We start from the raw sequence: 16849 nt of genomic DNA, 5'->3' as shown, positions 1-16849 counted from the left end.
CTTCTACAAAAGCCCACTCCTGTATGCAAAAGAACCTGGATCCTTGGTTAACACTGCTCTTTGGGTGTGTTAAGTATGCTTGAAGGAACTGGCTAGTAACTCCAGATATCATATTTACAGACAGCCACATTTGCAGGAAGCTGCAGCAGAATTTCATGAAACAGGCAAACAAACAAACAAACAAATGAACCTGCCTCTTTCTGAAAACCTTCAGGAGCAGCTTCACTTCTGGTGAAATCCATACAAATCATAGAACAAATGAACAAATCGTAGATTTGTAGAGCTGGAAGGACCCTGAGGATCACCTAGCCAAAAATTAAATATTGCAGATGGCAGATAGTTCCTCCTCACCTCCCTTCCAAATTAACAATTAATATACCAGCCAGCAGACACAGACTGGAAAATTACATAATTGCCACCAAACCTTAATTGAAAAGTTGCAGCAATGGCAGTATGGGGCGAGGGGGAGGATGGCCTCTGAATCCTGAACACCACCGCAGGGACCAGCTGACAGCCTTCTGAGGACTGAATTCTGCCTGTAGGCTGCCAGGTTTCCAGCCTTTATCCAAACCACGCCTGATTAATGCAAGAGGAGAAAAGCTTTATTTCTGGAGTCTTTTCCTTCTCACAGCTTTTAAAGTGATTTCTATGAGCAAATAGCTATGATTTTTATTAAATGTTAATATATAACTATAACAATCAACAGAGCAAAATGTAAATAAACAATGCTCCCACCCACCCCATTATCAAACTAGCTTGCCTGAGAGTACTAGTCTCTTTCTTCTTTCCATAGAGGTTCAGTACAAGGTATTACTGGAATTCACAAGTATTTGACCTTTCAGACCTGGACCAGGGTCCAAGATGCTTATCCAAAGATGTCCACCCAAAATTGCTAGCAGAGGCTAGCAAACCTGTGTCATCAGTCTACAAAATACATTTCTACCCAATGGCATTGAATGTCTCTGGCTTTTCTTCACCTCATGAACAGTTATTTTTAAAGTTGAAATCCTGTACTGTATGCACTTACCTAGGAGTAAGCCCAACTGAACTCAGTGTTCTAAGCAGACATGCGCTATAATTCTTACTAATTTGCAAATGTACTAAGGAATCACAATCTCATTCTTGATCTCCCTTTTCTTTCAAGCCGATGGTTTTAAAACTTAATATAATTATGGTAAATTGTGAAAGCAGCTACATCTGCAACAATCACCTTTCCTCCCTAATCTGGCTGCACACTTTCTGTTCTGTGTATAGTTCTGGATGGAGACCTCAAGAAGACTGCACAATGCTCTGAATGTTGAACAAAAGCTATAAAGTGGTATCCAGCTAAGAAAAACCCAGAATAGACCAAATTGCTAAAGTGTGCTAAATTAGTGATGTCCTTTAATTTCAATGGGTGGACTCTGAGGAGGATTATTATTGGATAAAATCCACAGAGATGATAAGTAAAAAGGTTTTATGTTATTGACTCTTAGGCAGTTATACAATATCATCATCATCACATTATATAAACAAAGGGACTGCTCTTAAGTTTTTCAGAGTTATGTTTATCTTTTATTCATGTATTTTGCCTCTGCTGAGAATATCCTATTACTGTTTTTTAGCCCTCTGAATTAATTTCCTGGCAAAAAGGCTTAGAAGCTTTTAACTGTTGAGCTTCCTACCGTACAATTCGGAATGACACCCCAAATATTTACAACCTTTATCTATATCCTCTGAAATGTTGTTCCCATAAAAACAGGATGTGTGCTAAGGAAACCTATAGGTAGTTATACAGAACTCATTAACCGTGAGTAAAACCATCTTGTGTCTTTAGCTCTAGTTAAAACTGAGAAGAGTCCTTGCAGGATGTGGCCATAAAGTGCAAAGCTGATCCACAATAGCATACACATACTAATTTATTTTGACATCCAGTCTTTCATTTCTATGGAGTTACTCAACATTTGGACTACATCGTGGGAATGTTTTAACTAAACCAGGATAGGCCTTTCAGTTCCACTGTTTCGCTTAAGATATGTATCATTTCCAAAGCAAGTCTTGCATAAAAGAATCAGGCAACTTCATGTTATTTTTTTGATAAAAAACAATTAAAGTACAATTACATCTGTACAATCATGTAACACAGCTTTAAAAAAACACAAGCAACCATGAAACATTCAGCATGCTTCTCTTTCTTTAAATCCTTGTACAGACTATCCTTACAGCAAACCAATGCACTAAAGTTAATTCTTTTAGGAAATAGTGACCATGTGTGAGTTCTGATATTTAGAAATTAATTACACCAGAAGGGTTTCGCTAATACATTATGCCAACTTCCAAGAAGACAAGCTCATACAGGAACACAAGCAGCTTGTCTTTTACAAATTCAGACAGTTGGTCCATCTACCTTAGATACTGTCTACACCAGTGATGGCCAAACTTGGCCCTCCAGCTCTTTTGGGACTACAATTCACATCATCCCTGACCACTGGTCCTGTTAGCTAGGGACGATGGGAGTTGTAGTCCATAAACAGCTGGGGGGCCAAGTTTGGCCATCACTGGTCTACACTCACAGGCAGTGGCCCTCCAGGGTTTCAGACAAGGTGTCCTTCCCAGCCCTACCTGAAGATGCTGGGGATTGAACTTGTAACCTTCTGCAGGCAAAGCAGATACTCTACCCCTGAGCTTCAGCCTTCCCAAAAACATACAACTTTGTATATGTACAACTAGTTCTCAAAATATTTGTCTTAAACATTCTCAGAGGCATCCCACTAATCAAACAATCCTGATAGAAAGTCGGACGTTTCATTTCCAACACACCTTTTACTTTTGAATTTTTCATTTGGCACCCAAGACTGTTAAAAAGCAGAAATAATAACAGAATGAGAAAAACTGAAAGACTAAGGGGGGTGGACCCGGGGCATACATAAAGAAGCTGTAAACATTAGCATTTAGGATGAAGATAATACCTTAGCTATGGTTAGTGCATAATTACATACTTGGACGTAGGGTGCTCTGTTTTATTTTTGGCACCAAAATTACTTCGGAATGCATTTTCCACAATGTAATTATTGCTTCAGAGGCTAGTACACCCTTCTACATGTCTCTGATGTAGGACATCTGATCAGTTAATCTACCCTTCCTTCTTTTTTCAGTTCCCCAAGTGGCTTCTCAGCATCCCACCACAGCAAGTCTAAGGAAATGTTTATGAGTGACAGCTACAGGGATGCCCTATGGCTACGTAACAGCGGGAACCATGCTCCCGTGTATTAACAGTATTTCTGAGAGTAGCATCACTAGACAGCTGAGCAGGCAGAGGGCTCAGTTCAAATCCAAGCAGGATTCAGATGGAGAACGAGGCAGATCCCACTTGATGGCCTAAGCCGTGAATGGGGAACCTCAGCCCCAGGGGCCGAACGCAGCCTTTGAGCCCTCTCTGTCTGGCCCTTCGGACTCTCCCCAGGCCATACCTTACTGGCTCTGCTTTGCAGTCTTCTTTATGCCCGGCTAGAATGAGTGCTTGAACTTGTGCTTCTTGCTTGCTTGCATGGAGGACAGGAGTTGCTCTGCTTGCCCTGCTCACCAGTGCCATTGTGGTCCCTGGAGCTTGGGCCAGAATGGGACCTTGGGCTAAAAAAGGTCCCCTATGCAGATGCTAGTAAGCAGGTCCAAACAAATGTAATATGGGAGGGTCAACCCCAGGACAGAATGACCTAGACAAAGACCTAGAAACATTTATAGTCTGGGCAGAGAAAACCAATAGGATGGAAAGAGGGAGGCTAGCCCCAAGAGACAGCCATTCTCACAACAGGAGGCTCTTGGGTGAAGACCAGACTGAACCTGACAGACGGCACTCACTCCAGTAACAGAGTAAAGATTCAGAGCATGCTGAATAATACACTAGTGGCCAAAATTGTAGAAACCTTTTGGGGAAAGCGTATTTCCAAGGTTTGATGGCTCATAACCACTTTTTTTTTTTTTAGTAATACCGTAAAATTATGTATCAATGGAATGACAAATTTCTAAGTGTCTAACTTGCTTTAAATAAAAAATTTAAAAGGTATTTCTGCAGCTCACTTTAAAGTGTTTACCTGCAGTAAAGAGGAGAGGATGTGAAACCAGAGAACAGAGCCCTGAAAGCCAGGTGATTAAAGTCCCTTCTATGCAGGAAATTTCATAAGCTGGGCTACAGCACAGCACACTTTTATTTAAATGTCTTTATGGAGAAAGTGCCAAAATCTTGAAGCCTTTTCTTTCACTCAGCACTTTCCCACCGTTGTGAGAACTATTTCTCATTAACAACCAAATTGTTTTTAGATGCTCTGCTATAAGATGTTTCCTTAGAAACCGTTTGGTAAAAGGCTGTGGCTTTCTTCCATAGAAAATCTCAAGCAGTGAAAAGGCAGATTTTCTGGCATAAATCAAATCCAATTTCCAGGGTTCACTAAACCTTTTCTCCTCAGAATAATGTTTTGTGCCTAGATCTGAACAGTTAATAGTGCACGAAGAATTGCTGGTGTGAACCAGTTTTCAATGATTTCCACTCTACTCCTTTTGTTACAGCCAATTGAAATAACTTCCAGTACTTCTTACACCTGGACGGATTCTTGGGCTTCCCTGTTCTCCTTTTCTTCCCACCATAAGATAGGAAGAAACCAAAGAAGTATTGTTGGATCTGTTTTTCACATGAGAGAGATCAAAAGAATTCACAGATTTTTTTACTTTCAGCACAGGATAAATTCTTTTCCTTCTAAGACTAAGCCTTCAAATTACCTGTCTGAAATTTGTAAACTAACTCAGCTTTCTGCCTATTTTGAATACTGTGTGTGTGTGTTGTGACACAATTAAATATCCTGAGACAATTAATGTCTCAACTGCAGTAGTTGTGGCACTTTTTCTACCTAAGGGATGCTATTACATCTGACTAATAGCATAATAATTACATTATGATTCTGCATACTGAAGACTAAGGATCTTTAACAGAGAAGGCTCAGTAGCCTCACAGAACTGCAGTTCACGGTATTCCTGGGGAAAATTTGCTGCAGTTAAATCAGTGTGTAGAACAGAAGTACAATCAGTTGTAAACAACTAATGCATTCTGTGTTAATCTCACACATTTTTATATTTATTACATACTGCCATAAATTGTATATCCCTAGGGTGCAGGAATACTAACATTAATAAAAAATGCTGAGCCCATGAGAGAGTGTGTGATACAAATCAAATATAATCATCATCATGTAACTAGCAAAATTCCTTTTTATTATAGTGCCATGGCTGTGCTGTGAGGGGGGGGAGAGCACCCATATATTGCAATGATTCCTACTTAGGACGATACATTAGCTGTGTTTGAACGTAACAATAAGCTATAATTTAGAATTAGGAGAATGAGCCAGAATGAGCCTCACACTCATGCACCCTCCTTTTGTGTCACTGCAAGAATATCAGAAGCTTTCACTTCTGCTTTTTGATTAACCACAGTTTAGCCTTATTCTGAAACAACTGTGGTTAATTTTTTATTTATTTATTATTATTATTTTAAATCAGCTTAATAGCCTATAGTGCAAAATTGGGTTGTTTCAACAAACCATTGTTGTGATAAATCAAGGTTTGATTAATTGCAACAAGCTGTGATTAAGCAAAAAACGGAAGTGAAAGCTTCTGATCTCCTCCTTGTGGCCATGCCGGAGGAGGGAAGCAAATGCACAAGTTCAAGGCTTTGGTGCAGCTTGTTCTTGTAATAAACTTGAGTTTATGTCCAAACAAAGCCTTTTAGTTTCATTCACACATGCAGGGTCCTATTCAGCAGGATAGGCACATAGCATCAGAAACTGAGTAAGTTTTATCTCCCACTTTTCCTTCCCCCTATAAATGTCAGTCATGGGAGAGAATAAAGGGACATATTTGCAGTCACAGCTAAGGTGGGAACTAAAGCTGGTGGTGACCCAATTTCTTGCAAGGAGTATGCTTTTGTTCTTCCCTAACAGTCTTGCCAACCCATTTACTTTGGTTCACAGAACATTCTGGAAGGGGGAAGACAATGAGAATATACCTTCCCTGCCCAACTGCGCAAGCCAAACTAAAATGACCAACTTACTTTAGCCCCAAGACATTCACTTTGTTCAGGGATAAGGAAGATATGCTTTAACAGCAAATGGCTCAAAGCCCAATTTTGTGATTCCTGATTTACTATTTCTACAATTCTGCTATTTAAGTATACAATGGTATATGAAAACCTGAAAGATGTAGTTAGGGGCATTAATGCTGCAGTCCTATGCACGCTTACCTGGGAGTAATGTGAGTGCTTCTGGTGCATGAAAGCAAGAATATATCCTAAATATGTCGGGCAGCATGTTAATGCTCTTTGGTTCCCCAAGAGCAAAAGGAAAGGTACACTACATAAAATTCAGAAGCTACCATCTCATTCAAGAAAGACTGCTTACTAAGTGGTACTGCCTTACCCGTTTCTCCCTTTTAAACTGAGAAGCAAAAAAACTAAGCCAGGCATTGATTATTCTTCTGTGATTTCATGGTAAGCAACCTGCAAGTGCAACTTTCTGATATGCATTATTTGGGGGGGGGGGGTATTTTTAATTCAGCCATCTACATACCATAGCTATCTCCCTTGACAAGAAGCACCGACAAACCCAAGGGGAGCAGAAAATCAGCATTCTCCCCCTGACTCAGCTGAAGGCACAACGGCTGCAACCCAAGTTGCAGCCTCACGTGATACAGCCATTCAGGTCCCGTTTTTGTACAGGGCCTCTGGCTAAGAAAGAAAAGCCATGAACTACAAATGTGGCATGTGAAAGGGGGGGAATGCTAGAAAGCTTCCCTAGATTTTAGAAGTACTGTGGGAGAAAGACAAACACAGTTATCAGGTTTAAGGACATTAACCATGTGTTGAAACAGTCCAACAACTTTGTGTACCAACACTTTACAAAGAAACAAACTGCACGGCTGTGCATTTTCTACAAAGCCTTTTTCAGTTCTGTATGAAGCACAGTATTGAAGACTGACCATAGGAAGCATTTACCTATTTCAATTGCTCTTAGGCTGACTCACAGAATAGACTGGAATTGGTCAATCTGTGCCATGTGGACGAGGAAGTACCGTATTTTTCACTCTATAGAACGCACTTTTCCCCCTCCAAAAATGAAGGGGAAGTGTGTGTGCATCCTATGGAGCGAATGCAGGCTCCTTGGCTTCAGCAATAGCAATGCGAAGCCTCCAAAGCGCAGAGGGTGAGCTCCCCCCATGCTCCGGAGGCTTCGCGTTGCTTTTTGCTGAAGCCGCCTGAAGCCCCCAGAGCGCAGGGAACTCCCGCTGCACTCCGGGGGCTTCACGCAGCTATCCGCAAGCCTTCGGAGCGCGACAGGAGTTCCCGCCGTGCTCCGAAGGCTTGCAGATGGCCGCCTGAAGCCTGGAGAGCGAGAGGGGTTGGTGCACACAGATCACTCTTGCTTTCCAGGCTTTGCTTCGCTGGAGAGGCGCTGCACAGTTTTGCCTCTCTGCGCAGCGCCCCTTCAGCGAAGCGGGAGGAGAAATGGAAGGGGCTCTGTTTCTCCTGCTGCTTCACTGAAGGGGTGCTGAGCAGAGAGGGGGAGAATTTTTTTCCCCTGTTCTCCCCCTCCTATGGTCCGGTGCGTCCTATAGAGCAAAAAATACGGTAGTTAAGTGGTGATACTCCTTGACTCCAGAAGGAGTACAGTCATACCTTGGGTTGAATGTGCTTCGAGATGAGCGCGTTCAAGTTGCGCTCTGCAGGAACCCAGAAGTAATGGAGTGTGTTACTTCTGGGTTTCACCACTTGCGCATGCGCAGACGCTCAAAATGTCGTCACGCGCATGCGCAGAAGCGGCAAAAAGTGGCGCATGCGTGCGCAGACATGCCATCGCTAGTTACGTTTGCTTCTAGATGCAAACGGGGCTCCGGAACAGATCCCGTTCACATCTAGAGGTACCACTGTATCCACAGGCCTGGCTTCTGCCTATCTGAACCACTTTCTGCTTCTCACCTCAGCAGACTGGAGGAAAACCCCAGAGAAGCACGGGCAAAGCAGTGCCACATCCTAGCTTTCCAAAACTTGAGTCTCCTGCTGTTTTTGAACAGCTCCCATCATCTCTGGTCACTGGTCCTGCTAGCTAGGGATGATGGGAGTTGTAGTCCCCCCAAAAAGCAGGCGACCCAAGTTTGGGGAAACACTGGGGAAAGAAGGTACGATGGGCTTTTATGATTGTGACAAGCTGAAGTTACTTTGTTGAAACTTTCAGAGTTGTAGCCAACTCAGTTCCTTCCAAAGCAGACCCATCGAAAGGAATGAACCTGTTAGTTGTGCCCATTAACTTCCATGAGTGTGTAGGACTAGCATTCGATACAATCCTGAAATCTCAAGGTTAGGTTAACAGTTTGCTACTAATTGACTCTGGATAATGGAATAAAAACTGAAACATGCTCTCATTTCAAATTAAAAGTTTCCACCCCTTTCTATTTTGTAGCACCATTTGGATCTGTATCAAACCGGAAAGCTACCCAAGCAAAACGGTTTCAAAAACAAGAAGGAATGTTGTTCCCAAAGCCTCGACTCCTCCACATAGGCAGAAGAGTGGAAGAAAGAGAAATGGAAGTGATGCAGAAATAACCCTCCCCTCCTTTCCTGTGTTAGAAAGCAGTATCAGCAAGTATTCCATATCCAGACTACAGGTGGGGGAAATCACCCAGCAGCAATATCAAATTTCTAGGGAAAGCTGTACATGCCAGGACAAAGGGCATACTTTGGCCAAGGGTGTACACCCTCCATCTTCAATCAAAATAATAATGCAAGAATTCAGCAAATAATGTTGGTGTGTTCACAACGCTACATTAATTAGTTAAAAACCAAACATTTTTTTTAAAAAAAATAAAGCTTGTAAAATAGTTTGTAGAACTATTTTAATTGACCAAGCTACCAATAAAATTAGTTGAAACTTAAGAATTCTTTCCCATAAAATACTAACTCATGGCTTTGGGATGGGTGGGTGTCACAGCAGATCATATGGATTTGTGCCTGAAATTGCTTAAGAATAATTCTGATAAAAACAACTTCAGGATAGCAACTTGGCTTATGAATTTCCTTTCCTTTATTGTCATTATTTTTCAAATATGTATGCACAAGCTATAATTGAGTGAATTGCTCAGCTAGCCACAAATCCTTGGCATTAGAAAGCAGCCAGAAGAAAATACTTGGCCATATGTTTCTTATATTGTAAAATCCCCTGAATTTATTCCACCATATCCAGATGCTTTTCACAAAGTCAAAAACAAACAAACAAAAACTCTAACAAAGCCTCATGAACTGATCTTCCTTCATCATGGCAAATTCAGGTTAACAGAATGGATTGCGCTATTTATGTCAATAGATTTATTTTCTTCTACTCTGGATAGTGAAAGACATTCAGGGTTGTGTCTAATGGTGACTTTGGACTTGTACAAGGGCTTCCAATAGCACAAGGCACATCAGTTTTGTCAATTCCTGCTACTCATTGCGCCCTCTGTTCCCAAGGTTTTCCACACCCCTGAGAACAACCTATCTGAATACATCTCCCCTCATTTGGCTAGTATATATGAATATTATAGTTAACATCATATTCTGGATCTTTCAGAGATTGCGTAGATAAACCAAGTTGTACTTTTTGATTTGATTTAATTTAATACTTGTATTCTGCTTTTCCAGCAACAGAGCTCAAAGCAGCTCACAATAATCACATATAAAAAACAACAAAGACTGCAATAGCTATAATATCAAACACAATAACATATAAATAAAGCAAACAACAGGAATAAATTCACCAAAACAATTAGTAGAATCCAAGAAAAAAATAGTAACTTAGTATTGCCAGGATACTTCCCCCAGAGAAACACCACGAGAAGTTACAGGGGGGTGGGGGTGGAATCTTATCTAGGATGGTTTTCAATTTTATCTGCTAGGAGTTAAGTTAGGCTAAGAGACTGAGTTTCATTCAGTCAAGAATAAGCAGGAATTTGAACCCAGAACCACCTGAGCTAAGTTCAGGAACTGGAACCCAGAACCATCTGAGCTAAGTTCAGAACCCTGTGTACTACACTAGCATTCTGGCAGCATGTTGTTTCACAGGCTCGTGCTACTTAAAACCCTGAAATTCTAATAATTACGTCAACCAGAATTCTTTTTTATTTAAATAAAGGATGTCCAATCAAAACAAAAATTTCCCCTTCACAATAAGGAGACAAAAAACTGTGCAATGTTTAAAAGGCAGCTTTTAAAATGCCACAGAAACCAGGGTCATTCTTTTAAGAACATGTATCATATAAAGTTCCAGAAATGTTACATGGTGAACAGCTTTGCAACTACGGGTTTCTCTTCTGTAATTTAATAAAATGCTTATAGAAGTATCTTGCTAAGACTACAACTAATGAAATACTTCTTAAACACCAGGAGATTCCATTTATTAAGTCCCTCGCCTCCCACAATGGCTTTCAACAATAAAGGCACATTGAATGCACCGCGTGGCTTCCAAAAAGCTGCTCTTGTTGCTGTATTATTTTTCCCCAATTGTTTTTAGCTGTTATGCTGCAATGAAGCTTTTAAAAAGAAGTTGTACAAGGCCACAGAAGCCTTTATAAAGGCCAGGAAGTGACGCCTCCTTACTTATTAGAATTAGAGTGTACGATGAGCACCATGTGGTCCTATTTCAAAGGGGTTTCAAGAAGAGGAGATATTCTGCAGATTTTAATTAAACCAGCAGTTCTGAAACTGTGTTTTAGGGACCCTGGAGTTCCTTGGGAGGCTTAACTGGGATTTCTCAAGAAGATCAGTAATTTTGGACGAATATCCCTAAAAACAAAACTTGTTCCTCATCATCTTAAATGACACACAAGCACAGAATCACCTTAAGCATTTCAGATACTGCAGTTGCCTTGACGTATTATTTACTCAGGTTTCCCACACCCACAGAGCTCCTGAATTCCCACTTTCTACCAGCTTCTTGGGCGCCATGATCACTGCAGATGGTGACAGCAGCCACGAAATTAAAAGGCGCCTGCTTCTTGGGAGAAAAGCAATGACAAACCTAGACAGCATCTTAAAAAGTAGAGACATCACCCTGCCAACAAAGGTCCGTATAGTAAAAGCTATGGTTTTCCCAGTAGTGATGTATGGAAGTGAGAGCTGGACCATCAAGAAGGCTGATCGCCGAAGAATTGATGCTTTTGAATTATGGTGCTGGAGGAGACTCTTGAGAGTCCCATGGGCTGCAAGAAGATCAAACCTATCCATTCTTAAGGAAATCAACCCTGAGTGCTCACCGGAAGGATAGATTGTGAAGCTGAGGCTCCAATACTTTGGCCACCTCATGAGAAGAGAAGACTCCCTGGAAAAGACCCTGATGTTGGGAAAGATGGAGGGCACAAGGAGAAGGAGACGACAGAGGACGAGATGGTTGGACAGCTACCAGCATGAGTCTGACCAAACTGTGGGAGGCAGTGGAAGACAGACGTGCCTGGCGTGCTCTGGTCCATGGGGTCATGAAGAGTCGGATACGACTAAACAACTAAACAACAATACCAGCTTCAAATATTCTTTCAATAGGAAGAGGACACTGCTCTTCGGGATTTTACTTGAGACCTCAGCAAGGAGTGCCTTACTATCAACGAGAGTTTTGCCACTAATTTTAGCAGACATAGAGCAAGTTCTTATTGCTTGGGCTCTGCTGAGCAGCCAACCCAGATGCCAGTTTTGATAGCTGCAGGGTGTGCGAGTCTTTTTAAAAAGTTAACAGCGGGATCAGTTCCAGAGAAAGCCGAGTGCGTCGTACTGCAAGGAAGCCCTTCCCCCCCCCCATCAACTGCAGTTCAATGAACAAAATAATCCCTTTCTCCACTTCTCAAAGGGGCGTAGCTAGGGAAAGAACATTTATTTGCTCTGCTCCACTGATGAGAGAAAAAGACTTTCCAAACTTCATAATGAAAACTCGCATGCCTGAGCAACTAGGGAAGAGTGACCTCCTGCTAATTTTATGTAGTTCTTGAATGCAAGTAGCTGGTGAATACTATGCTGCTGTTGAATCACCATGAACTGATGAAGCATAGTGGCCATGGACAGGCAGAGAAATAACCCTTTCCTTTTCTCTTAGCCACAGGTAAAGGTTTTAATGCTCCCTTTCATTGCCTATTATGCATGCGAATTTCCACCCACCTTTCATTTTTTGAGTTAATTACTATGTAGGGGTTATTAAGATGGTGAAGCACTTTGAACACTTGAAGTGTACTACAGAAAGGCTAATTAGCATTATCCTCATCATTATCATCACGGGATGTTTGGATGCTTGACTGATGAAAGGAAAGTGATTAACTAAGGCAAAGAGGACCAGCAAGGAGATATTACATCACCAAGGAGCATTTTCTGATGCCTCACTGCCAACATCTACAAAAACAAAAGCCCTCTTTCCCCCACAATTTTCTGTACTTGGGTTGTGTGTGGGGGAATAATTCTACAGGAGGAGGAACAGGATTTAAGGTACGGTCACAGAGCCAAGTATCACCATCCAAACATCTCCTTAATGAAACGAGGCTCCCAGTAAGGGAGAGCTCAAACCACCAACCTTCTGGTTAACAGCCAGACGGACTGACCTATTGCTTTTCACTCCCAAGTATCCAGAGGCCTAACCTACCTGACAGGGTTCCTTGGAAGATCAAAGGTGGGCATATGATGATGGTGAATGCAATAAAGCAAATAAAACCATTGCAGGTGATCTGTCGATTATCCCATAGGGTTTGTACTGCAAGGACAAAATGCTGTTTGTTCCGCTCATGCTGCTGCCCTTTCTTTTTTTTCAAGTTTTTATTTATACTTTTCAAATTTATACATTTCATTAATTATACAATCATTTCAAGGTTTGACTTCCTTAAGCCGTTGCCCTTTCTTGTTTGCAAGCCGCTTTGTGATTCGTGAGAGGGAAAAGAGGCGGGAACGGGGTTTTGTGTGTGTGGTTATATTATTATATTATATTATAGGAATATAATGAGTGTCATCAACAAAGTGCAGAAGGGGACGGCTTATGTTATGTTATAATATGTTATATTGTATTATATTATATTTATTATATTTTATTATTATAGAAATATGAGTGTCATCAACAAAGCGCATGAGGGGGCGGCTTACGTTATGTTATAATATGGTATATTGTACTATAATATATCATATTATATTATAGGAATATAATGTGTGTCATCAACAAAGCGCAAGAGGGGGCGGCTTACGTTATGTTATAATATAGTATATTGTATTATATTATATCATATTTATTATATTATAATAATAATAATAATAATATAATGAGTGTTATTAGCAAAGCGAGCGAGGGGTGGCTTACGTTATGTTATGTTATGTTATGTTATGTTATGTTATGTTATGTTGTTATGTTATGTTATGTTATGTTATGTTATGTTATGTTATGTTATGATAGGAATGTAGTGCGTGTCATCCACCAGGCGAGCGAGGGGGCGACCTGCGCACTTACCCAGCCCCAGCATGGGGATCTCTAGGCCGTTGGCGAGGCGGGCCGAGGGCCCCGCGAGCGCCTTCCCGGCCGCCCACGCGCTCATGGCGAGCCGCTCCCACCTCAGCGGCCCAGGCGCCATCCGCGCGCCGCCGCCGCCGCCTCCTTCATCTCCTCCTCCCCACACGACGAGCCGCTCCTCCTTCGGCCTCTCGGCTCCGGCCGCCGCGAAACTGTCGCGAAGCCGCTCGCTTTACGGCAAAGCGGCGGGGATGCCCGGAAGCGGCGGCGGCGGCTTGAGAAGCGCTCCGCTGGCGGCGCACGTGTGAGTCCGAGCGGGGAGGCGGGAGCAGGCGGGGGGGCCGGAAGAGTGATGGGACTCTCCGGCCAATGGCAGGAGCCGCAGCAGCCGGTGCTAATCGGTGCTTTGCATATTGACGCGTGCACAGGTGTGCATGATGGTGGGGGGGGGTTCTCACGTAAGCTTGCAGACCCGTGTCTTAGCCGAGGTCGCCACCTTAGGGGTTGTCCCGTATCCCAGTGTATATCCTGTATTGGTACGGTGTCGTGCTGCGTTCGGGGCTGGGGGGTGCTATTAGGTGGTTGTTTTTATTTTTATTATGTATTTTGTGGTTTTATATCTTGATTTTATTATGTGAACCAGCCTGAGACCCCCGGGTATAAAAGGTAAAGGTAAAGGGACCCCTGACCATTAGGTCCAGTTGTGGCTGACTCTGGGGTTGCGGCACTCATCTCGCTTTATTGGCCGAGGGAGCCGGCATACAGCTTCCGGGTCATGTGGCCAGCATAACTAAGCCGCTTCTGGCGAACCAGAGCAGCGCATGGGAACGCCGTTTACCGTCCCACCGGAGTGGTACCTATTTATCTACTTGCACTTTGACGTGCTTTCGAACTGCTAGGTTGGCAGGAGCAGGGACCGAGCAACAGGAGCTCACCCCGTCGCAGGGATTCAAACCGCCGACCTTCTGATCAGCAAGTCCTAGGCTCTGTGGTTTAACCCACAGCGCCACCCGCGTCCCTTACCCCCGGGTATAGGACGGTATAAAAATTCAATAAATCATCATCATCATCGATACAGTCTTGTGCTGTCTTTCCCTTTCGGTGAGATTCCCGCATCTCAGGGAGGGTTGGACTAGATGACCCTTGGCTCCCTTTCCATCTCTGCAAACCTGTGATTTGGGTCTTTCCAAAGATGCACGTTTGAAAGGGTCATGTGTGAAAGGTCGCGTATGTATTTAAGCTCTGGGTAGCCAAGCACAAGCAGATTTACAAATTTGTGTGTGTGTGTCAGGGAGGGAGTGTGACAGATGCCTGAGGGGCCATTTTGTGTTAGGCAGCAATAGATTGTAATGGGTAGCTTTGAAGTCACTTCAGCACCACAATGCCCCGCCCCATATTTTGCCAGAACAAAAGTGGCAACCCACGTTTACACATGCGTAGTGGGGCTGGAACTCCAAATTAAGTGTTCATACAATTCTCCTATTCTTTCCCGCTTTTTCACCCTCCAAGCAGTCCAGGAGAGCGCACAATTTGCTACTTCCCGACAGTCTTGCGAGGTGGGTTAGGCAGAGAGAGAGAGAGAGAATGGGCAATCCAAAAGTCACCCAGTGAGCATGAGTTTCGTGCCAGTCCAGCGTAGAAATGCAACCTGCTTCTAGGTGCACTGAATTTAGCGTTGCTTGCTCCCAGGTAAGTGTGTTTCCTAGCGCCACAACTTTACTTGGCTGGCTTTGGGGAAAGGAGGGGGAGGACGAAGCAGTGCTTCTCTGCGTGTTGCCATTGCAGCAAGGCTGCCGATCAGAACAAAGCAATCGGAGCATATAACGCCATCTCTGGCGCAGCTGCACTGACTACCAATCCATTTCTGAGCCCGATTCTTAGTGCTGGTTTAACCAAAATGCACCATATGGACCCCAGTATCCAATAGTACGCATCTCCTGACTCGAACATACCCATCACCTGAGACCCTTTATCCAGGTGCTTCTCTGAGAGGTTTGGAGGATGGCAACAAAGGACAGGGCCTTTTCGGTTGTGGCTTTGCATCTATGAAACTGATAGTAACATCCTTTCGGCGCCAGGTTAAAACCTACCTCTTCTCCCATGCTTTTGTAGGAATATGACTACCATGCTTACTGCTGTTTCCTGTGCTGTATATAATTTTAGAGGAGGGGTATTGTTGCTTTATTGCAAAACTTGATGATTTCTTAATTGGTATATAACTCACCTAGAGATGTTTTGCACTGGGTGACAAATAAATATTAGCCGTATATTACCTTCAAACAATACTTTATACTTTATACTCTACTCCAATTTTTTGCAGCCGACGGAGCCTCCCACATCCCTTCTGCATTGAAGGTGTACCATGCAAAAGTGGTTTCCACCCTCTGTTATGCTGCCCCGCTCTGGGCCCCAGGGTCCAATTTAACATCGTTGGGGACATTGCAGAATCAGTTTCTCCGTCGCCTCCTGAAACTCCCCATGTGTGTGAGCAACGCAGCCATACGTCTGGAGTTAAGGATTGCATCATTGGAGACTGTCATCTGGAAGCGAGTCTTTGGTTATTGGCTGTCCAGCTGGCATAGGCTTCCCGACCATTACCTTTTTCAGTGCCTCTGGCGGGACGACTTTGTCAATCCGTGGGTAGGAAAAATCCATGCCAAACTTCTGAGCATCGGAATTTCTCCAGCGGACTCCTTAAAGATGAACTTACGCTCAGCCAAAAGCCTTATTGAGCAAAGATTAGCAGACATTGAAAACCAACACAACCTCGCCGGGGGTGGGGGTGTCTGCTCCCCCAGGTATCACGGAATAACCCCACCACTTGGCCTTCCATCATACATGTCATCTCTTTCATCTGTACCACACCGACTTGCATTTATTCGTGCAAGGTTCAATGTCCTTCCATCGAACCTGCTGAGCCACAGATTTTCCAAGGGTTTGGTGTCTCCGCTATGCGGGTGTGACGGGAAAACTGTTGATTCTCTCCCACATATAATGTTCAACTGCCCCCTACATAGCATAGCCAGGACTAAATTCCTGGGTCCTGCTTTACTACGCTTGGTTGGCAGGCCTGTTGAGTCACATGCCGCACTACTTTTGCAGGATACAGATCCTTCTGTAACTCTGCAGGTGGCGAGATTCCTGAATGCGGTTATCTCACACACAAAAACCACCAAAAACAACAACAACATCAAAAACTAATCGGACAGTTTTGAAGAGAGTGCATGTCGGATCTCGTCTTCAGTTTTCCTTTTTCTGGGATCCGTCCCTTGGAGCTATCCGGGCCCCAAGCTGTTACCTGGCTCTGCTCAATGACCCACCCCTGCATCATGGTG

The 16849-nt window shown here is 43.3% G+C and overlaps 2 protein-coding genes across 4 annotated transcripts in view; one reads left to right on the top strand and one right to left on the bottom strand.

Moving 5' to 3' along the window:
* The window catches only part of LOC308478735 (glyoxal reductase-like), a 64656-nt gene extending 51003 nt beyond the window's left edge, over positions 1-13653 (bottom strand). For both annotated transcript variants that reach the window (XM_081008802.1, XM_081008801.1), the window contains exon 1: positions 13515-13653. In XM_081008802.1, the coding sequence (XP_080864928.1) occupies positions 13515-13635 (121 nt within the window). In that variant the 5' untranslated portion in view covers positions 13636-13653. The remainder of the gene's footprint in view (positions 1-13514) is intronic.
* Positions 11975-16849, top strand: part of DPH5 (diphthamide biosynthesis 5) — a 31992-nt gene continuing 27117 nt past the window's right edge. The window contains exon 1 of one of the 2 annotated variants that reach the window (XM_081008817.1): positions 11975-12134. The gene's annotated coding sequence lies outside the window, so the exon portion shown is untranslated. Of the gene's footprint in view, positions 12135-13687; positions 13819-16849 lie in introns of those variants that run through there. The other variant, XM_081008816.1, reaches the window with a different exon arrangement.

Source organism: Podarcis pityusensis, assembly GCF_964106645.2.
Source record: "Podarcis pityusensis genome assembly, chromosome: 6".
Taxonomy (NCBI): Eukaryota; Metazoa; Chordata; class Lepidosauria; order Squamata; family Lacertidae; genus Podarcis; species Podarcis pityusensis.
This window is presented reverse-complemented; position numbering and strand designations above follow the sequence as displayed.